This window comes from Sus scrofa, chromosome 9 (assembly GCF_000003025.6).
Source record: "Sus scrofa isolate TJ Tabasco breed Duroc chromosome 9, Sscrofa11.1, whole genome shotgun sequence".
Classification (NCBI taxonomy): domain Eukaryota; kingdom Metazoa; phylum Chordata; class Mammalia; order Artiodactyla; family Suidae; genus Sus; species Sus scrofa.
Window position 1 is genome coordinate 46,421,029 of NC_010451.4, and position 22,928 is coordinate 46,443,956.

The 22,928-nt window shown below is 39.5% G+C and overlaps 1 protein-coding gene across 3 annotated transcripts in view; it reads left to right on the forward strand.

The window, feature by feature from the left end:
* Nucleotides 1-22,928, forward strand: part of CBL (Cbl proto-oncogene) — a 95,919-nt gene that overhangs the window by 4,092 nt on the left and 68,899 nt on the right. The window contains exon 2 of one of the 3 annotated variants that reach the window (XM_003129932.4): nucleotides 18,897-19,144. The exons of 1 other annotated variant lie outside the window; for it this stretch is intronic. In XM_003129932.4, the coding sequence (XP_003129980.1) occupies nucleotides 18,897-19,144 (248 nt within the window). Of the gene's footprint in view, nucleotides 1-18,896; nucleotides 19,178-22,928 lie in introns of all 3 variants that reach the window. One more of the 3 variants, XM_021062968.1, reaches the window with a different exon arrangement.

Consider the following 22,928-nt stretch of genomic DNA (forward strand, 5'->3'; position numbering starts at 1 on the left):
AATCAAGAGGTACATCTGCTGGCCTGTGCCACAGCCACCCCAACTCAGGCTCTAAGCCTCATCTGCGACCTACACTGCAGCTCACAGCAGCGGCAAATGCTGGATCCCCTACCCACTGAGCAAGGCCAGGGGTCAAACCTGCATCCTCATGGATACTAGTCAGATTCGTTTCCGCTGTGCCATGACGGGAACTCCATTATTGTCTAAAAGTTTTAAATGTATCACCAGCCCTTCTCAACTTGATGCTGTATAACCTAAATGGTAAAGAATTTAATGTCAAAGCCACAGATGTTCTATATATTTATTGGATTTAGCTCTAAGTCACCATCTCATACCTGTTTTAACCTTGTTGTTGAAGCTAGGTGAATATTAGTTCAGCCTGTTATTAGTTTATTGATTTAGCACTGGGAATGGTCTCTTCTTCTCTTCCAATATTGGATGTATACGAATGGAGAAGTCGACGTAAGTAATGGGTTCAAGTCAGCACAGGCCCGACTTACTGTTCCACTGCAGAACTTCAACTCATTGTTGGAAAAGTGCATGTGCTAGAATGTTTTTTATTAAACAGAAGATGTGATCAGGCTCTATAGTTTTTTTTTTTTTTTGCCACCCTGGTATATTGTGATTAATATTTGTGAAGATACTTGAATGTGAACAAAAGGACTAGTAAGTAAAGAGACAGCTGGGCAGGGAAGTGGAGAGAGCAATCATATAAATTGCTGTAAATATAAATGTAGAATTATCAAGGTATTTAATTTAGTGAGAGACTCAAAATTCCATCATGAAGTAGAGTGGGAGTTGGCAAAGTTTTTTTTGGTCATGGGACAGATAGTAAATACTTTAGGCATTTCTTAGTCCCGTGTTCTTTATTGTTGTTTTTACAACACTTTAAATATGTAAAAGCTATTCTTATCTTGCAGGTGTTCAGAAAAGGCTGCAGGCTGTAGTTTGTCCACTTCTGAAGTAGAGCATCAAGCTGGCAGTATTTAGGTCCATACTATGTTTTTATTTTAAATTAGCTTACATTATTATTTTAAATGTCAATTTATTTAATAGGCTATACTTTATTGAAAAGATGCTTTCCTTGAAGCATGGGTTTAAAAAAGCATTTTCAAAAGATAATCTCGGAGTTCCCATCATGGTGCATCGGAAACGAATCCGACTAGGAACCATGAGGTTGCAGATTTGATCCCTGACCTTGCTCAGTGGGTTAAGGATCTGGCATTGCCATGAGCTGTGGTGTAGGTCACAGATGTGGCTTGGATCCTGCGTTGCCGTGGCTGTGGCTGTGGCCGTGGCTGTGGCTGTGACCGGCAGCTGTAGCTCTGATGAGACCCTTAGCCTGGGCACCTCCATATGCTGCAGGTGTGGCCCTAAAAAGCCAAAAAAAAAGATAATCTTTCTGCTGCTTACCTTCTCCTGCTTGCCCTAAAAAAAAAGCACTTTAAGTAACTTCCTGTAATTTGGAAATAAGGTGCACTTAATAGCATTTATAAATCAGTATACTTTTTGCTTTTTTTAGGGCTGCACCTGTGGCATATAGAGGTTCCAAGGCTAGGGATTGAATTGAAGCTGTAGCTGCCAGTCTACGCCACAGCCACAGCAACTTGAGATCCAAGCCGTATCCGTGAGCTACACCACAGCTCACAGCAATGCCGGATCCTTAACCCACTGAGCAAGGCCAAGGATCAAACCGAGTCCTCATGGATACTAGTCTGGTTGGTTAACCACTGAGCCCGATGGGAACTACTGAATCAGTATATTTCTTTGGACTATTTCTTCTCTCCCTTCTCACTTTTCTTTGTATGTTTGCATGCTTGCTAAATCTCGAGCATAGTGTTAGGTGTAAATTCTTACATTCCAGAAGATTACATTATAGTGATAAGTTCAAGGATCCAAGCCACAGATGCAACCCAAGGCACAGGTACAGCAACACTGGATCTCTTAACCCATGGTGCCAGGCCAGGGATTGAACTGCCATCCAGTGTTTCAGAGAGGCTGCCAATCCTATTGTGCCACAGCGGGAACTCCCCAAGAAATATCTAATTTTATTTATTTATTTATTTATCTTTCTTTTTTATGGCTGTACCTGAAGCATATAGAGGTTCCCAGGCTAGGGGTCAAATAGGAGCTGTAGCTGCCAGCCTACACCGCAGCCACAGCATCGCCAGATCGGGCCTCGTCTGCGACCTACACCACAACTCATGGCGACTCCGGATCCTTAACCCACTGAATGAGGCCAGGGATCAAACCCATGTCCTCATGGATGCTAGTCAGATTTGTTTCTGCTGAGCCATGACGGGAACTCCAAGAAATATCTAATTTTAAATTAAGTGTTTTGTCTCTTCAAATTATGTATACTGATTACTTTGCATGGTTATTGTGGAGGCTCATACACATTATTTTCCCATTATGCTTAATTCATGTTATCTATGGTAGCATTTATAACTTTTTATTTCATCTGTCTCCCCCTCCACCAGAGCTCTTAAGGATCAAGGCTCTGTCTTAACCTCTGGTCCTGTGCCTAACACCTAGTACTTACTGAATGAAGTGCAAACATTTTAACAAAGTAAAGTGGGATCAAAACATATTCCCTCATTTAATATGTGGTTAATTAGGGGGATCATGTAGGGAATTTATTTATTGATTTTGAGTGTTGAATTAAAGTAACATTTACTAAAAGTAGTTTTACCTTTTTCGGTTATAAAACATGATTGTGGTGTTTTTCATGCCTATTAAGAATTCCTAGACAAAAAAAAGGAGTTCCCAGAGTTCCCGTCATGGCACAGCAGAAACGAATCCGACTAGGAACCATGAGGTTGTGAGTTCCATCCCTGGCTTTGTTCAGTGGGTTAAGGATTTGGCGTTGCCGTGAGCTGTGGTGTAGGTCGTAGACGTGGCTCCGATCCCTAGTTGCTATGGCTCTGGCATAGGCTTGTAGCTACAGTTCCAATTTGACCCCTAGCCTGGGAACCTCCATATGCCATGGGTTTGACCCTAAAAAGGCAAAAGATGGGGGAAAAAAAAAAAAAAGGAGTTCCCATCATGGCTCAGTAGTTTACAAAGCCAACTAATATCCTCGAGGACCAGGTTCCATCCCTGGCCTCGTTCATCAGGCTAAGGATCAGGCATTGCCATGAGCTGTGGTGTAGGTTGAATGCAGCTTGGATCTCGAGTTGCTGTAGCTGTGGCGTAGGCCAGTGGCTGCAGCTCTGATTCGATCCTTAGCCTGTGAACTTCGGTATGCCTCGGATGCTGCCCTCAAAAGACCCCCCCCCAAAAAAAAGACTTCCTCCAAAGGATGTAAAATTCTCCATAATTCCTTATGAAATGTGAGCTCACTGAGCATTTCATGTGATTCATGATAGAAATTTCGAAGGGAATGTAGAATAAACTGGAGTTAGGCCAGGGAAGAAGGTAATCTGCTCTGTTCATTTTGTGGCCTTGGTTGAAGTTTTTGGTGACCCTGGTATAGTTGCAAATGTTTTTAAATGTTGTTCATCAGCTGAATACATATAATGAAGCTGATAAACCATGGGCACATTAATCCCTGAGTCTTCATTTTCAGTGGAGTTCATGTGTATTCAAATATGTGAGAAGGCTTATACTATGAATATCGTTCCCCTAGTGATTAAACTAGAGGAGTAAAAGAAAAATTGACTAAGTATTAGTTTGAAAACTAAGCCTAAATTTCAATCACATTTTCCAATGAAGTTGTTAATTCTCATCTACAGTAGGTTTGTTGGAAGAGGGGGATTATAACAAGCAAGTCATTGTGAAATGTTTTCATGATTAGCACATTTTGTGCTGGAAGGAAATAGGTGGGAGTAGTCAACCAGGAGCACTGGAAGCCAGCCTCAGCTCTGTCCCCACAATGTTCCTTCCTGCAGTGGCAGGGGAGGAGGGGAAAGGGTGCAATGATGGCACTGGTGGTACACACCCATTGGGGATAGAATGTCACTACCATAGAAGCTCCTAAATTAGCATTGACTCTGGGTCTCTCCCCTGTGCAACTTTTAGGACGGATGGTGAATCTTACTTAGTAGAGTCCAAGGCCTTGGGCACCTTCTTACAGCCACCATTGACCTTCCCTCTCATGGGATCAGCTGTGAGGAAATCTTAAAATGAGACCAACTCACTGCTACCTAAGTGAGGGAGATGGAATCCTAATTCCTGCCTCCTTCTTAGGCATACTTTGAATAGCAGTACATAGGTGTAGCCCTCTTTGTGAAAAACCAATTTATGAATCATATATACAGAACAAAATATAAGTGTCTCCTTTTACTTTCCTACCCCCAAATGACAACCTCCTCCAGAGGTGACCACTGTCCACTGTTGGGGGTCCATCCTTCCAGTCCCTTTTTCTAAGTGGCTCTGAGAAATTTGGATGGATAGCATTGCCTTTGAAAGGTTTATACACTTGAGCAAGTTGTTGCCTTTTTAGCATTTACTAAGTCTGATAACCAAGTTCTAATAACTTCTTATATTGTAGAGCAGTTTACAATTTCACATCTGCTGGGAGTTCCCGTCGTGGCGCAGTGGTTAACGAATCCGACTAGGAACCATGAGCTGGCAGGTTCGATCCCTGCCCTTGCTCAGTGGGTTAAGGATCCGGCGTTGCCGTGAGCTGTGGTGTAGGTCGCAGACGCGGCTCGGATCCCGTGTTGCTGTGGCTCTGGCGTAGGTCGGCAGCTACAGCTCCGATTTGACCCCTAGCCTGGGAACCTCCATATGCCGAGGGAGTGGCCCAAGAAATGGCAAAAAAGAAAAAAAAAAACAAAAACCCAATTTCACATCTGCTGATACAGCAAAAATTTCAAAATAATATCCATGAGAATGAAATAGATGCAGAGAGATTAACCTAAGCCACCTAGCGAATACTTTTTGTTTTTGTTTTTTTTTGTTTTTTTGCCATTTCTCGGGCCGCTCTCGCGGCATGTGGAGGTTCCCAGGCTAGGGGTCGAATCGGAGCTGTAACCACAGGCCTATGCCAGAGCCACAGCAATGCAGGATCTGAGCCACGTCTGCAGCCTACACCACAGCTCACGGCAACGCCGGATCGTTATACTTTTGGTTTTGTATGTGGATCTAGAACTGGTGTTTAGACTCTGTTAAGTGATTCTTATAAGCCATTGCTTCTCAAACTTTATCATTAATTCAGATCATCTGGGGATCTTGTTAAAATGTAAAGTCTGAGTAGGTCAAGTGTGGAACCAGAGAGTCTGCATTGCTGACAGGGATCACACTGCAGCCATGGCCAGATCTGGATCATTTAACCCACTGCACTGGACCGGGGATTGAACTCACACCTTTGCACTGACCTGAGTTGCTACAGTCGAATTCTTTTTTTTTTTTTTTTTTTTTTTTGGCTTTTCTATGGCCGCACCCACGGCATGTGGAGATTGCCATGCTGGGGTCTAATTGGAGCTGTAGCCACCAGCCTGCACCAGAGCCACAGCAAGGAGGGATCCGAGCTGCGTCTGTGATCTACACCACAGCTCACGGCAATGGCGGATCCTTAACTCACTGAGCGAGGCCAGGGATCGAATCTGCAACCTCATGGTTCCTAGTCAGATTTGTTAACCACTGAGCCATGACCGGAACTCCCACCATCACACTTTGATTGAACATGAACTTTATGTCGAATGCTAGGGAGTTAAGGATGACCCGTTGCTCGTATTTGCAACCTGGTGATACAAAGGGTTCAGGGGATCCCCCCTCCCCGCCATGGGAATTGCTAGGCAAACCACTGCTTAATCCTTCAGGAGACCAGAAAGGGGATTGGGACCAAGCAGGCACCTCTGCAATATCCTAATCCACAATTGTGCCTTAATCCAAAAGTGATGCTAAAATCATTTAATCTGTAGTTCATGTTAAGTATTGGTTTGAAGTTACACTGATAAGTCTGGGGGAGATACTTATATTTTCCTTTTAAAAATAGAATCCATGTATAAAAACTACACAGTTGAGCTGTCAGCACATGTCAGTTATTTAATTTCCTACATTGTATTGGATGTACTTTTTTTCTCTGCAATTAGTGTGGTAAATGAAAGTAATGAGATTGGTAATGAGTTGTAAGTAGCATAGTGTTTTTAATAAATAGTGTTGGGTGGTATTGAGGAGTGTTGGGTAGTAATTACAGTTCAAGTCCCTGAATGGAGTTTTGATAAATCATTGATGGAGAATAGTAATTAGAAGTAAAAGACTTTTTTTCTTTGGGGCCATTATCTAGTGATGATATGTTTCTTTTGGAAAAAAGTATGGGTTTCTGATTTCTCTTTGAAAAACAATCATGAGTTGTTTTCATTTAAAAGCTTCACTGTGTACTGTGTAGTTACACTTGTTAAACTGTTAAGTCTCTTCAAGTTTCTGAGTTGATTAGTTTCTAAAACTTGAAGCTTTAAGAAGATTTTAAGAATTTAATTGATCTACAAGTTCCCATCATGGCTCAGTGGAAACGAATCTGACTTGTAACCATAAGGACATAGGTTCGATCCCAGGCCTCGCTCACTAGGTTAAGGATCTGGTGTTGTGAGCTGTGGTGTAGGTTGCAGACGTGGCTCAAATCAGGCATTGCTGTGTCTGTGTGTGGTATAGGTGGGCTAGCGGCTACAGCTCCAATTTGACCCCAAGCCTGGGAACCTCCATGTGCTGTGGATGTGGTCCTCAAAAAACCAAAAAAAAAAAAAAAAAAATCAATTCATCTAGCTTCTTAATTTATAGAGGAAGAGAGACTCTATAAATTACCAGAGTAACTTTTCAGAGGTCACATCATCAGTTAAGGTCAGTCACCAAACTGGGACCCAGGTATCTAGACTCCTGCTCTGTTCTTTCTGCTATACCTCCTGTTCTCTTGAGCAATTGATTCTTTTAAAACTGTAATCAAATTTTATGTGTTTTATGTATAGCTCACCATACTGAACTTGCTTTTGAAGTAAAATAAGCATAGTGCTTATTTTAATCATGTTTTTTAACATATGAAAAAGTTTGAAATGAAAAATGCTTCTGTGGATTAGTTAAGATCTACAGAGATAAGAATATTCATAATCTCATATGCTTATAGTTTTCTGCCTAATTAGAAATATAGTTCTTTAGTGTTAGAAAAAATTCTGTGTTCAGAATAGAATTAGGTATAGTTTTCTCTTTTTAAAATTTTCTCTTTTTAAAATTTTAGCAATTTCTAGGCATAATCTTATTCCCCTTTATTGCAGTTATAGCACTTTCACAATTTTTTTCTGTTGACCATTGAGCCCTTGGCAGAACCAAAGGGAGGATCTGGGCCAGTGAGGAAGCTGTTATGAATGGAGTATATGGCAGCTGTACAAGGATACTGTTAGTTTCTCAGAGCTAAGCATATTTCTTTTTGACATTGTTCTGAGTGATGCTGTAAATGTACAGACAGAAGTAAACAAAAGGAAGTCATTTTTGCTATTGCAAGACTTAGAAAGCAAAATAAAATTGGTCAAATAGAGAACAGATGAGCAGGAAAATACCTTTTAGAAATTTTTTGGTGAATGTGGTTTTTGTGTGTATGTGTGTGTGTGTGTGCAGTTTTTCATAACATCCTCATATTTTTATTTTTTAATGCTTTTTATTTTTTCCATTATAGTTGGTTTACAGTGTTCTGTTAGTTTTCTGCTGCACAGCAAATTGACCCAGTCACATGTATATGTATACATTCTTTTTCTCACATTATCCTCCATCATGTTCCATCAAAGTGACTAGATATAGTTCCCTGTGCTCTACAGCATGATCTCATTGCTTATCCATTCCAAATGCAATAGTTGCATCTGTTAACCCCAAATTCCCAATCCATCCCACTCCCTCCCCCTCGGCAACCACAAGTCTGTTCTCCAAGTCCATGAGTTTCTTTTCTGTGGAAAGGTTCATTTGTGCCGTAAAGTAGATTCCAGATATAAGTTATATCATATGGTATTTGTCTTTCTCTTTCTGACTTAATTCACTTAGTATGAGTCTCTAGTTCCATCCATGTGGCTGCAAATGGCATTATTTTGTTCTTTTTATGGCTAAGCTGTATTTGCTGTGTATATATACACCACATCTTCTTAATCCATTCATCTGTCAATGGAAATTTAGGTTTCCATGTCTTGGCTATTGTGAATAGTGCTGCAATGAACATACCAGTGCACGTGCCTTTTTTAAGGAAAGTTTTTCTCTTTGTTCATTTCTTTTTGGTTGGATGATTTCCATTTATTTTATGCTTTTGTACTTTTCTTTTTAGTTTTTTGAATGTAATGTTTGGTTTTGATTTGTGGTTGCCCTTGGTGAATGTGTTTTAAGCTTAGAAGTGCACCTTTGTACCTTAGAGGTTAAATAAAATTGCCAATTTAAGATTCACTAAGGTTCTTTGGGCTTTTGATGTTTGGTAACTATTGAATTAATCACAGAGCCTTGTTGGAACTTTTTCTCCAGAGGTTATAAATATTTAGGGCATTTTTTTTATTGCCAGAAGATTTTAATATCAAAAGAATTGCTCTGCCTATATAATTCCCCCATGGTCTGTGTTAGTGGAGTGATGATTTCCTTGGTCATGTGATGATTTATCTTTGAAAGGTCTTGAGAAAAGCAGATATTTAATCTACAAATTATCTTTACTAGATCACATTCTAAGGAGGGACTGATAATATTTGTGGCATGCACATGGTAGTAGTTTGTAAATGTGAACTATCAAGTATTTGGGAGACATTTAAAAATTCATGATACTTTAAATCTGGCATGTTATGAGGGATGATATATTTTTTTCAGTTCATTGTCATTAACAGCATTTATTGATTGCTTACTATAGATTGGACAGATCAATTTTAGTTTAGTTTTGTTGTTGAAAGGAAGTATACCTTTTTCCCAGAGGTATTAGGCAAATAGTGTATTTTAACCTTAATTCTGTAATGTTAATGCATTTGCCTTTATTTATTTTCTCAATGAATTTATTACATTTATAGTTGTACAATGATCATCACAATCCACTTTTATAAGATTTCCATCCCACAACCCCAACCCCCCAAACTGTCTCCTTTGGAGACCGTAATTTTTTCAAAGTCTGTGAGTCAGTATCTGTTCTGCAAAGAAGTTCATTCTGTCCTTTTTTCAGATTCCACATGTCAGTGAAAGCATTTGATGTTGGTGTCTCATTGTATAGCTGACTTCACTTAGCATGATAATTTCTAGGTCCATCCATGTTGCTAAAAATGCTGGTGTTTCATTCCTTTTAATGGCTGAGTAATATTCCATTGTGTATAATGTACCACATCTTCTCGATCCACTCCTCTGTCGATGGACATTTAGGTTGTTTCCATGTCTTGGCTATTGTAAATAGTGCTGCAATGAACATCGGAGTACATGTGTTTGCAAGTCATGGTTTTCTCTGGATAGATGCCCAGGAGTGGGATAGATGCCCAGGAGTGGGATAGCTGGATCAAATGGTAGTTCTAGTTTTAGTTTTTTGAGGAATCTCCATACTGTTTTCTACAGTGGTTGCAGCAATTTACAGTTCCACCAACAGTGTAATAGGGTTCCTTTTTCTCCCCCTCTTCAGCACTTATTGTTTGTAGTCTTTTTTTTTTTTTTTTTTAAATTTTCTTGGGCCACACCCTTGGCAAATGGAGGTTCCCAGGCTAGGGGTCCAATTGGAGCTGTAGCCGGCCTACGCCAGAGCCATAGCAACTTGGGATCCGAGACGCGTCTGCAACCTACACCATAGCTCACGGCAACGCTGGATCATTAACCCACTGAGCAAGGCCAGGGATCGAACCCGCAACCTCATGGTTCCTAGTCGGATTCGTTAACCACTGAGCCGCGACAGGAACTCCTTCTGCCCATTTTTTGATGGGGTTGTTTTTTTTTTTTTTTTTTGGTATTGAGCTGCAGAAGGTGTTTATAAATTTTGGAGATTAATCCCTTGTCAGTTGATTCATTTGCAAAGATTTTCTCCCATTCTGTGGGTTGTCTTTTTGTTTTGTTTAGGGTTTCCTTTGCTGTGCAGAAACTTTTAAGTTTAATTAGGTCCCATTTGTTTATTTTTGTTTTTACTGTCATTACTCTATGAGGTGGATCTGAGAAGATGTTGCATCGTTTATGTCAGAGAGTGTTTGGCCTATGTTTTCCTCTAAGAGTTTTATGGTGTCTGGTCTTATATCTAGGTGTTTAATCCATTTTGAGTTTATTTTTGTGTATGGTGTTAGGGAGTGTTCTCATTTCATCCTTTTAGGTGTGGCTGTCCAGTTTTCCCAGTACCACTTATTGAACAAGCTGTCTTTTCTCCATTGTATATTCTTGCCTCCTTTGTCATAGATGAGTTGGCTGTAGGTGCATGGGTTGAATTCTGGGCTTTCTATCCTGTTCCACTGATCTATATTTCTGTCTTTGTGCCAGTACTATACAGTTTTGATGATTATTGCTTTGTAGCATAGTCTGAAGTTCAGGAGCCTGATTTCTCCTGTTCCATTTTTCTTTTTCAAGATATCTTTAGCTCATTTATTTGCCTTTAAATAGGAAGAATATATGGGTTGGTGTGGGTAGTCCTGGATATAAATGTAAACAGTTTTATAGGGAGCTCTGCTTAGTTTGGACCTTTGAAGGGGTAGATACTGTAGTTTTTGTAGATTGTTGGTCACCCTGTTCTCAGGTGACCTGCTACCTTTTCTTCTGACTACCAGGTAGTCAGAGACCATGCAGATTTGGGAGGGTAACTGTGGCATGGCCAAGATGGTAGAGATAATGGTGTCATCAAACGCATCAAAGGGTGATGTAAGCTCTAACATTCTGTCTTCGGTAGGTAATTCCTGCCTATAAATTTGTATGGAGATGGGAAGGGAACAAGCATTGAATGGCTACTTTATTAGAAACTCTGTAGTCCTTCATAAATGTTCATTATGAGGTGGTTTTATCTGTCTTATAGGTGAAAGAACTGAGGCTCAGCAGTTAAGAAATTTACTGAAGGTAAATGACTGAAATAGGACATTTTGATATGGCTATTTGATGTAATCTTGTCAATATATTAAAACATTTTGATTTAAGTTTCATTCAACCCTTAAAAGCTGATATTTTAGGCTTCATCGTAGTATCTCCTTGTTAATTCTTTTTTTTTTTGTCTTTTTGTTTACCTTTTCTAGGCCGCTCCCTCGGCATATGGAGGTTCCCAGGCTAGGGGTTGAATTGGAGCTGTAGCCGCCGGCCTACACCACAGCTCACAGCAGCGCTGGATCTTTTAACCCACTGAGCAAGGCCAGAGATTGAACCTATGTTCTCATGGATCCTAGTCGGGTTTGTTGACTACTGAGCCATGCAGGGAGCTCCATCATCTTATTATTATTTTATTTTAATTCTTTTCACAGAACCTGATATCTTTGTTGTTTATTGTCAGATTCCTCTCAGATTCAGGTGTATCGTATTTTCATTTCTGTGTCCCAATGCCTGACATAGATTTGTTGAATGGATGCAGTGAGAAAAATCAAAACCATCGGGTGCAACCTTCTTAAAAGTACTGCCTCCATGTTTCTGAATTTGTGGCTGTCTGAACCTGTTCTTACTCCTTTGCTTTCTTTTTTAGAGGAAGGAGGTGTCCCTTCTTTTAATGTCGTTGGGTGTTTAGTGTTCCTAGCTGTGTTGTGTATCTCATTTTCCATTTTCTTTTCATTTATCTTTTTCTCTTCTGGTTTCTTTCTTCACAGAAAAACATGTTCAATATTTTTTGAAAAGAAAAACCTTCAGTTATATACCTCTTGCAGTCTTTGCTGGATCTTGATCATTTATTTAGTCTCAATGTCAGTTACCCCTAACTCCCTTCATGGACTAATTTAAGAACCTACCATTTTCATTTTCATATTTTAGTATAAATGTATATATTCTGTAAAAAATATGTTCTGAATTATAAATACCTGTTTTAGAAATGAAGTTTTGGACTATAATACTTATAAATTGGGAATTATTTGTTTTATTAATATGAGTTCTTAACTCTCTCACTTAGAATATAGCAGTCGTATGAGGTGGAGTCCTTTTTTTCTAGGCCATATTTTTCCCTTTTGGCTTGAAACCCTTGATAGGATAAGCAGCTTCCTAAAACACTGTTAAAATATTCATAAATTGGATATTTTTGTTGATTCAGCTTGTCTTTACTTACTAGGCTTATATAGAGCTGTTTTTCAAGAGTTCAGGAAATGATGTATAGAGAATAAAATATTTAGTTAAAAATTTTAATATTATATCATTTACAAGCCCCTTAGTAATTAAATGGGAATTTCACAGTTCTAGATGGACTTAAATGATCCCACTTCTGGGGGATCTGTCCCAAGGAAATAATCTGATGTTTAGAAGAATAAAATGTGCAGAGTTCTTCATTGCAGTGATACTTATAATAGTGAAGATTTAAAAGCAATATAATTGTTAAAGTAGAAGGGACGGTATAAGATACGGTATATCCATAGAATGGAATCTTTTAGACTTATTTTTAAAAATTGAAGTATAGTTGATTTATAATTTAGACATCTTTAAAAAGTTTATAATGAGCTTTTGGTGACACAAGAAAATAGGCATTTAAAAATAGGAAATAAAAAGTGTGATTTCTGCTTCTACCAATGTTAAGAGTACATTATTATTATTATTATTATTATTTTGGTCTTTTTGCCATTTCTAGGGCCACTGCCAAGGCATGTGGAGGTCCCCAGGCTAAGGGTCGAATCGGAGCTGTAGCTGCTGGCCTATGCCAGAGCCACAGCAACACGGGATCTGAGCCACGTCTACAGCCTACACCACAGCTCACGGCTACACTGGATCCTTAACCCATTGAGCAAGGCCAGGGATCGAACCTGCAACCTCGCGGTTCCTAGTTGGATTCGTGAACCACTGAGCCATGACGGGAACTTCAAGAGTACATTATTTTGAACCAAATAAAACTGCTGAGGAGTTCCTGTGTGGTGCAGCGGAAACAAAACTGACTAGTATCCATGAGGATGTGGGTTTCATCCCGGGCCTTGCTCAGTGGGTTAAAGATCTGGCATTGCTATGAGCTGGGGTGTAGGTCTCATACATGACTTGGATCTGATGTTGCTCTGGCTGTGGCATAGACCGGCTATTGCAACTCTGATCCGACCCCTAGCCTGGGAACTTCCATATGCCTCAGATGTGGCCCTAAAAAGCAAACAAACAAACAAACAAACAAAAAAACTCAAAACCATTTGGCGTTCCCATCATGATTCAGTGGAAAACATACCTGACTAGTATCCATGACAATGCAGGTTTGATCCCTAGCCTTGCTCAGTGGGTTAAGGATCTGGCGTTGCTGTGAGCTGTGTTGTAGGCCAGTAGCTACAGCTCCAATCCGTGGGTTGGAGGTCCCAGAAAGACAAAACTAAAAACAAAAAAAAAAGAAACAAAACTGCTGACAGCTAGAAAGGCTAGATGTTCAAGAGCTATAAAGGCGGTGAGGAATTAGAGACCAGGTTCTGGAAGATAAGGAGAGCTCTGAGAGGTAAGCCTGGATTTTGAGGCTACCTTGCCCATGAGATCATTGCTGATGCTAGAGTGATAGCTGAGAGGCTGTTTACTTCCTACAGGCCAGGCATATAGGATTTTTTTTTTTTTTTTTTTTGGCTTTTGAGGGCTGCACCCACAGTGTATGGAAGTTCCCAGACTAGGGTGCCTAATTGGAGCTGCAGCTGCTGGCCTGCACCACAGCCACAGGAACTCTTGATCCAAGCGACCTACACTGCCGTTCACAGCAACATTGGATCATTAACCCACTGAACGGATTGGATTATTAAGCCACTGAGCGGGGCTAAGGCTCGAACCCGTGTCTTCATGGATACTAGTCAGGTTTGTTACCTCTGAGCCACAAGGGCAACTCCTAGAAGTGATAGCTGAGAGGCTGAATAGAGTTTCGGGGATACTCATATTAAAGAAGACAAAAAAAATTGGAATTAGGGCCAGCCAAGGTAGAGGGCCTGGGGAAACACTCAAGGTTTTGGGGTTGGGTTCCCGAGGACCTAAATTGTAGAAGTATGGGTGAAACAGAAGTAAAGCAGTCTTTTTCAAGGGTCCAAAGACTGAGGCCCATCTTTTTAATCTTTTCAATTTTGGATTAGATTAAGATGACCTGGAGTTCCTAGTTTCCCTAGCCAGTCTGTCCTGCTAGAAGCAAAAGTAAATAACGTCATCCATACCCTCAGATTCTCTCTGTAATTTTTTATATATAATTTTCAGCACTTAATAAAAAATAACTACGCTTAGGAAAAGACAAACTACAACTGAAAACTAACAGGAAAAATTGATAATGGAAACACACCCTCAGGGCAGTTCTCTTGTGGCTCAGTGGGTTAAGGATCCTGTATTGTCACTGCAACAGCTTGAGTCATAGCTATGGCACAGGTTTGATCCCTGGCCTGGGAACTTCTACATGCCATGGAAACAGCCAAAAAAAGAAAAGAAACACAACCAGAGTTGCCGTCATGGCTCAGTGGATAATGAACCTGACTAGTAACTAAGAGATTGAGGGTTCGATCCTTGGCCTTGCTCAGTGGGTTAAGGATCCGGTGCTGCTGTGAGCTGTGGTGCAGGTCGCAGACTCGACTCAGATCCCATGTTGCTGTGACTGTGGTGTAGACTGGCGGCTATAACTCCGATTGGACCCCTAGCCTGGGAACCTTCATATGCCGTGTGTGCGGCCCTAAAAAGCCAAAAAAAAAAAAAGAAAGAAACACACCCACAAGGGGATACAGATATTTAAGCTATCAATCATGGACTTATATCTATGATTAATATGTTAGAGGAATTAAAGATAAAGATAATTTTGTCAGATCTGAAATGGTAATGAAATAGAAATTCTAGAACTGAAAAACACAAGAACTGATTATTAAAAAACTCAGTGGCAAGTTTAAAAGGATAAAGCTGAAGAAAAAATTAGTCAAGTCTGGAGTTCCCATCGTGGTGCAGCAGAAATGAATCTGACTAGGGATCATGAGGTTGTGGGTTTGATCCCTGGCCTCCTCGCTCAGTGGGTTAAGGATCTGGTGGTGTTGTGAGCTGTGGTATAGGTCGGCAGCTGTAGCTGCAATTCAACCCCTAGCCTGGGACCCCCATATGCCCCAAGTGAGGCCCTAAAAAGCAAAGAAAAAAAATTAGTGAAGTCAGGAAAAAAAATCCAGACTAAGCATTGAGAGACAAAAGAATGGAGAGTATAGAAAAGTGTGTGAAACATTTGGAATATGCAGTGAAGATTTTATATATATGTACTTGAAGTTCCAGAAGGAGAGAAGAAAGAGAATGGGACAGAAGCAATATTTGATGAGAAATTGGCTGAGAATTTTCCAAAACGGGTGGAAATCAGCAAGTCACAAATTAAAGAGGCTCTGTAGATACCAGGAAAAATCCAAAGCAAACTACACCTAGGCGCATCATAGTAAAACTGCTGAAAACTTGAAGTAAAATCTTAAAAGCAACCACAGCATACAGGACAATTTATCTTCAAAGGAGTAACATTAAGATGATAGCCTCACTTTTCAGCAGTAACAATGGGATCCAGAAAGCATGGGAATAGGCATACCTCATTTTATTGCACTTCACTTTATTGCACTTAACAGGTAATGCATTTAATGCATTAAATTGAAGGTCGTAGCAACCCTATGTTGTCATTTGATGGTTAGCATTTTTTTTGTTTTTTTTTTGACTTTTTGCCTTTTCTAGGGCCGCTCCTGCGGCATATGGAGGTTCCCAGGCTAGGGGTCTAATCAGAGATGTAGCTGCCAGCCTATGCCAGAGCCACAGCAACTCGGGATCTGAGCCGCCTCTGCGACCCACACCACAGCTCACGGCAACACCAGATCCTTAGCCCACTGAGCAAGGGCAGGGATCGAACCCACCACCTCATGGTTCCTAGTCAGATTCGTTAACCACTGCACCACGACGGGAACTCCGATGGTTAGCATTTTTTAGCAATAAAGTAGTTTTACATTGAGGTACATCCATTGTTTTTTAAAACATAATACTATTGCACACTTAGCAGACTACAGTATAGTATAAACATAACTTTTATGTACATTAGGAAACCAAAGAGTTTGTGTGAGTAGCCTTATTGCTGTACTTGCTTTATTGCGATACTCCCTTTATTGCAGTGGTTTGGTACCGAAACTGTAATATCTCCGAGGTATGCCTGCAGCTATAAAGTGATGACAGAAAGTAACTGCCAATCCTTATCCAGTGAAAATAGCCTTTGAAAGTGAATACAAAATAAAGATGTTTTCAGATAAATAAGAACTGAGAAAAACTTGTAGCCAGAAGCCTATACCCTAAAGGAACTACTAAAGGATGTTCTTTAGGTGAAAGAAAATGGTTTCAGATGCCGTGAAGAGCATTGGGAACCATGGGTAAATATGAATGAGCATTGGCTGTGTGAAATAATAACAAAAGTAGTATAATGATTTTTGGACTTAATATGGATTAAAGTATGTGATAGTAATGGCATATAACTTGAAAAGAGTAAATGGAGTTAGTGTTTTAAATTCCTTGAATTGTCTGGGAAGTGGTAAAAGCACTACTTTATATGAGATTTCATGAGTCAGAGATGCATTTTATAATTACTAAGGTAATCACCAAAAGAGTAGTAAAAGAATACATGTATTTGGTAAGCTAATGGGGGAGAACACTAGGAAAATTTTAAAAATGCTTAAAGCAAAAGAGACTAAGAAAGAGGAAGTAAAGGAATATGAAGCAGGAAAGACAGAGAAAACACATAGTAAATTCTTTTATTTTTTATTATAGGATCAGTACTTATGAAGTGAAACTTATGAAATTACCAGTTTTTGACCTACAGTAGTAACAGTTTCATAATTGAAGTATAAACAGATTTTGGTTAAAACCAAAGATTGTCAGAATGGGTTAAAAGGAAACCAGTTATATTCTGCATGACAAAGAGTCATGCATTAACTGTAAGAATACAGAATTTTTGAAGGCAGAAGAATGGAAAAAGATACCATGCAAATACCAACCCAAGTGAGTTGGTTTAGCTGTGTTAGATATATTAAAGTGGACTTTTAAGGCAAGAAGTGTTTCTAGAGATAAAGAAGGATGTTTTGTTGATAAAAGTTTCAGTTTACCAAGAAGAAAATAAAAAGGATGGCGAAGAATATACAGTATTATAATTGTGTTGATTTTTTGTGTGTGTGTGTCCTTTTTTTTTTTAGGGCTGCACCTGCGGCGTATGGAGATTCCCAAGCTAGGGGTCGAACTGGAGCTGTAGCTGCTGGCCTGCACCACAGCCATAGCATTGCCAGATCCTAGCCACATCTGTGATCTACACCACAGCTCACAGCAACGCTGAATCCTTAACCCCACTGAGTGAGGCCAGGAATCAGACCCGTGTCCTCATGGATACTAGTCAGGTTCGTTAACTGCTGAGCCACAACAGGAACTCCCGATTTTCTCATCTTCTAAAGCTTTATTTGCCTTTCACATTTAGGTCTTTAGTCCCTCTAGTATTTTTTTGTTTTTGTTTTTTTGTATCATGTAAGGTGAGGGTTTAGTTTGATCTTCTTTTTTTCCTATATGGATACTTAATTGTTCCACTACTATTTTTGGAAAAGATAACTCCTTTATGATAAGACAAGGGCCTATATATGTGTGGGTCTATTTCTAGACCTTTTTGTTCCATTAATTGATCTTTTCCAGACACAGAAAAATCCATGTAAATGGAAAGTGCAAAATAAAATGGTAAGAATAAATAAAAATTATCAGTCATTATAACAAATATAAAATGGACTAAACTCACCAGTTAAAAAACAAAGATTTTTGGAGGTTCCCACATGGTGCAGTGGGTTAAGGATCCGGCATTGCTGAAGCTACAGGCTGTAACTTGGGTGCAGGTTTTGATCCCTGGCCTGAGAACCTCCATATGCTATGAGTGTGGCCAGAAAACAAGCAAAAGATTGTTACCTTGGATTAAAAACATTTTTTAATTTTTAAAATTTTTTTAGCCAGGAATCAAACCTGCACCATAGTAGTAGCCAGAGCTACAGCAGTGACAATGCTGGATCATTAACTTACCAAGCCAGCTGGGAACTCCTAGCTATATATTCTTGAAAAAAGGCCTAGTTAAGGAGTTCCAGCTGTAGCAGAGGGGGTTAAGAATCTGACTTCAGCTGCTTGGGTTGCTGTGGAGGCACGGGCTGGATCCCCAGTTTGGTGCCATGTGTTAAAGGGTCTAGTGTTGGTGCAGCTGCAGCGTAGGTTGCAGCTGTGGCTCAGATTTAGTCCCTGGCCTGGGAATTTATATATGCCGTGGATGCAGCCATTAAAAAAACGAAAACAAAAACCCTCGTTAAAACTAAGAACTCTGAAAAAGCTGAAAGTAAGAGAATTGCTAAGCAAATTCTGAGACCCCTGAATTTATATGGAAAGGAATAGTGTCTCAGTTCATCTCCTTGCTGGGTCCAAGGCCTCTGTGCTCCTGTCCCCTAGTGGTTGGTAAAGGTCTACTGCCTGAGGTCGGGTTACTGAAGGTTTCTCTCCCAGAGCAGCCATATTCTTTATTTCTGCCCCTGGGAGTTTTCTTTATTCTGTTGTGGGGTGAGCTATGCATTTCAAAGAATTTGCCGTACTTCATCTAGCATTTTTAGGCACATATATGAATGTTTCTCCTGCCCCAGTTGTTTAGTCTTCTAAGTGTCATCTGAACTATTAGATAACAGTTGTAAGAACTCACCCTTCCTGGGGGACCACTAAAAATGTAAAATGTTGCCTGTGGGCAGGGGGGTTATGGATCATTTCTTATATTCTTATGCATTTTTCGTATTTCTATAAAATAGCACATACTTTATATAACTTTTTTAAACTTAAAAAAGGAAGTTGCCCTTAAGATCCTCCAAGTAATAGTTCTTTTCCATTTGTTGCAGGTGGTGCGGTTGTGTCAGAACCCAAAGCTGGCGCTAAAGAATAGCCCACCTTATATCTTAGACCTGCTGCCAGATACCTACCAGCATCTCCGCACTATCTTGTCAAGATATGAGGGGAAGATGGAGACACTTGGAGAAAATGAGTATTTTAGGGTGTTCATGGAGAATTTGATGAAGAAAACTAAGCAGACCATAAGCCTCTTCAAAGAGGGGAAAGAAAGAATGTATGAGGAGAATTCTCAGCCTAGGTAATGGAGAATACTACACAAATATTTATTCAGGTCTGTGACTGCCCGAATGAGTAACACATAGAAATAATTGAGTTGGTTTTAATTTTATGTCAACAAGAATAGAATGCAAAGTTGACACTTGATTTGAAGCTGTGTTTTGTATAAAAGGTTGCCTTGGATGGTATTGAACCATGGCTAGCTCTGATCGTTTTATTTACCTCTGAAAAGTCAGTGACTTAGAGTCATGAAGGTGAGTTGGAGGCAGTAGGTACTTTAGAAGCCCTGAAGATCATGAGAGTTTATGGATAGGTGAGAGTTTGAAATAACCGTTGTGGTGAAGCTGAGGTTGGGAGTAAATAAATAATAAGAGGTCAGATTTTGCCCAAGCTGGTGGCATGCTAGGTAATTTTTAAGTATGGATTAGTAGGAAAAAAAATTAAGCCAGTAGATTATTATTATTTTTTTTAATGAAGCAAAGTGAAATGATATTTCCTTTTTGGGTGAAGTGACTTTTCAGATAGAATAGAATACTCCTCAAATAGAATTGGCAAATGCAGTTAATTTAGTATTTGAGAATTCCATTAGGTATGCTTTTGTACTTAGTATAATACTAAAAGCGATACTGGCTGTGCCATGTATTATTGGCTTGGTTGTTGTAAATTATATGCTGGGAAAGAAAGAAGTAGATTGTATGCAAGGGTATAGTTGTATTTGGTTTTGTCCAACTGGAAATAAATATTAACTCATCTAGAACAAGTAATGAAATGTAAATTCTGTTAGAACTTCTTAGGGAGTAACTTATTTTGAGGAGGAGTGACCTAAATTAGGAGGGAACAGTAATTTCTGAGCGCATTCTGTCAGCATGCATTGCTGGAGCAAATGGTATCCTTGTAGTCATTGAATCTGTTGTCTTAGATTCTGGTTATCCTTTGTTTCTCACTTAAAATTTTACCCACATCGTTATTCATGTTCCCTTTACTGTGACAAGTTACTCAGGTTTGGTCCAGAGTATTAGTATTTTCTTTTTAAAAAGAATTCTGGTGACTGAATTCCATCTTTAGGAACCTTTGTAATTTCTTTTTATATGAAAATGAACTTTACCATTTAAATTATTTAAATTTCATGACTTTTGTTAAAACCTTGACTGTATGGACTTTGGCTGGTTTTTTTGGCTGAATTAAAAAAAGTTTTTGGACTTCATTTGGTACTGAAATTTAAAAATTTTATTTATCATACAGTGAACTCAGTTCTAATTCTAGAAGGTGAAGAAGAGTTATGCATTCAGTTCTAATGACTGATATTGTGATAATGAAATGGGATAAGTGCTTTAATAGAGATACATACCAAATGCTCTATGAACACAGTTTTGCCTAGTGGCATCAGGGAAGGTGGCCCAGAGGAAGTGTTATTTGAGCTAGATATTGAAGGGTGAGTAGAAATTTTCTGGGCAGAGAAGTGAAGAAAAGACCTTTAACACAGTGGCATGAAAATGCAGGCTCTGAATGTTTAAGGAACGTGAGCAATCTGGTTTGGCTAGAATTTGGAGAGATAGGTAAGCTGGAAATACAGGTTGGAGTCTCTCTAAGGTGCTGTTTTTTGACCTCTAGACTTTCTTATATAGATAACAGGCTCCCATAGAGCAGTTTTGGGTTGTTTGTGTGTGTGTGTTTTTAGAATATTTTTATAATGGAATAAATATTGTAGATTTTCCAGTCTTCTTAGAGCACACCAAACATTGTTGAACATTTTTTATGACTGATAGTTCATCAGTGAGAGGCAGGTTAGTGTACTGATTAAGAGGCTGGAGTCTGAAGCCAACTGTCTTAGTTTGAAGCTTAACTTTTCCACTGACTTAGCTATGTGATGCCTCAGTTTCCTCATCTGTAAAATGAGATAATAGTACTTTCCTTGTAGGATTGTTGGGAGTTAAGTAATTAAGTGTTCAGTACTTAGAACAATGGTTGGCACATTGAAAGCTCTTAGTGTATTAATCATCTTCATTATTTTCATTACTATTAACATAAATTTGTGTATCAGTCTGTTTATCAGTCGTACTGCCAGGACCTAATGAAGTATGTAGACCAATTTGCCCTTACTAAATGGCATCACATGATGCTTGTAAGTTCTTTTGCCTTTTTTAAAATCTTACTATCATGTCTGTCTGTATCAATTTTATTTTCTTTAGTATGAAGCTTTTAATCAGCTATAGGCTTTGACTGTACAACCAGGTTTGTACATATATATAAAGTGAAATACATAAATATCAGGGAGTTCCTGTTGTGGCTCAGTGGGTTAAGCACCCGGCATAGTATCCATGAGGATGTGGGTTCCATCCCTGGCCTCACTCTGGCATTGCTGCAAGCTGTGGTGTAGGTTGCAGATGCAGCTTGAGTCTGGCGTTGCTATTGCTCTGGCTGTGGATGTGGCTGTAAAAAGAAAAGAAAAAATTTCATGTAAGAATTTTTTTTTTTTTTCTGGTAAAGGAAAATGGCTTTATTGTATAATCTTTGTGATTTATGTTGTGGTTATTGTAGGCTTTTTTTCTATTCAGCTTTAAAAACTGAGATGTAAATCACATGTCATAAAATTCACCCATTTAAAATTTGTAATACAGTAGTCTTTTATTTTTTTATTTTTTAAATTATTTTATGACCACACCTGTGGCATATGGAAGTTTCTGGGCCAGGGATTGAATCTGAGCCACAGCTGCCACTTAGCTGTGGCAACACTGGATCTGTTAATAACCCTTTGTACCTGGCCAGGGATTGAACCTGTGCCTCCTCAGCAACCTGAGCTGCTTCGGTCAGGTTCTTAACCCACTGCGTCACAGCAGGAACTCCCTCAGTGATGTTTTTGTTTTTTGTTTTTTTTGGTTGCACTAGCTGCATGCGGAAGTTCCCTGGACCAGGAATCAAACCTGAGCCACTGCAGTGACAGTGTGGTCCTTAACCCACTGAACCATATGGGAACTCCTATAATTCAGTGGTTTTTAGTGTATTCGCAAAGTTGTGCAACCATCACTACTGTTTAATTCCACAATGTTTCTATCACGCCCTAAAGAAACCTCATACTCATTAGCAATCACTCCCCACTCCTGCTTCCCCCTAGGCCCTGACAATATTTACTTTCTGTTTCTGTGGATTTGTCTGTTCTAGACATTTCATTTAAGTGGAACCATATAATTTGTTTCACTTAGCATGTTTTCATGTTCATTTGTGTTGTAGCATGGATCAGTACTTCATTCTTTTTTATGGCTAAATTTTACTGTATTGACATTCTGATTGTGGGCATTTGAGATGTTTACACTTTTGACTATTAGTAATAATGCTGCTGTGAACATTTATGTACAATTTTTTGTGAGGCTATATATTTTACATTCTATTAGGTATATACCTAGGAGTGGAATTGCTGAATCATATGGTAATTTTATGTTTGACGTTTTTTTTTTCCTTTTTGGGAGGGTGGGGTTGCTGCACCTGCGGCATGTGGAAGATCCTGGGCTAGGGGTTGAATCGGATCTGTGGCTGCTGGCCTGTACCACAGCCACAGCAATGCCAGATCCAACCCACTTGGCAAAGCCAGTGATCGAACCCGCAACCTCATGGTTCCTAGTCAGATTCATTTCCACTCAGCCACGACAGGAACTCCTAGGTCCCTTGAGATTCTTAATGAATTTTAGGATTAACCTGACAATTTCTACAAAAAGGGCAGCTGGAACTTTAATAGGAATTGCATTGGGCCTCTAGACCAATTTGGGGATGCTGCCATCCTCATAATACTAAGTCTTCCAGTCTATGAATGT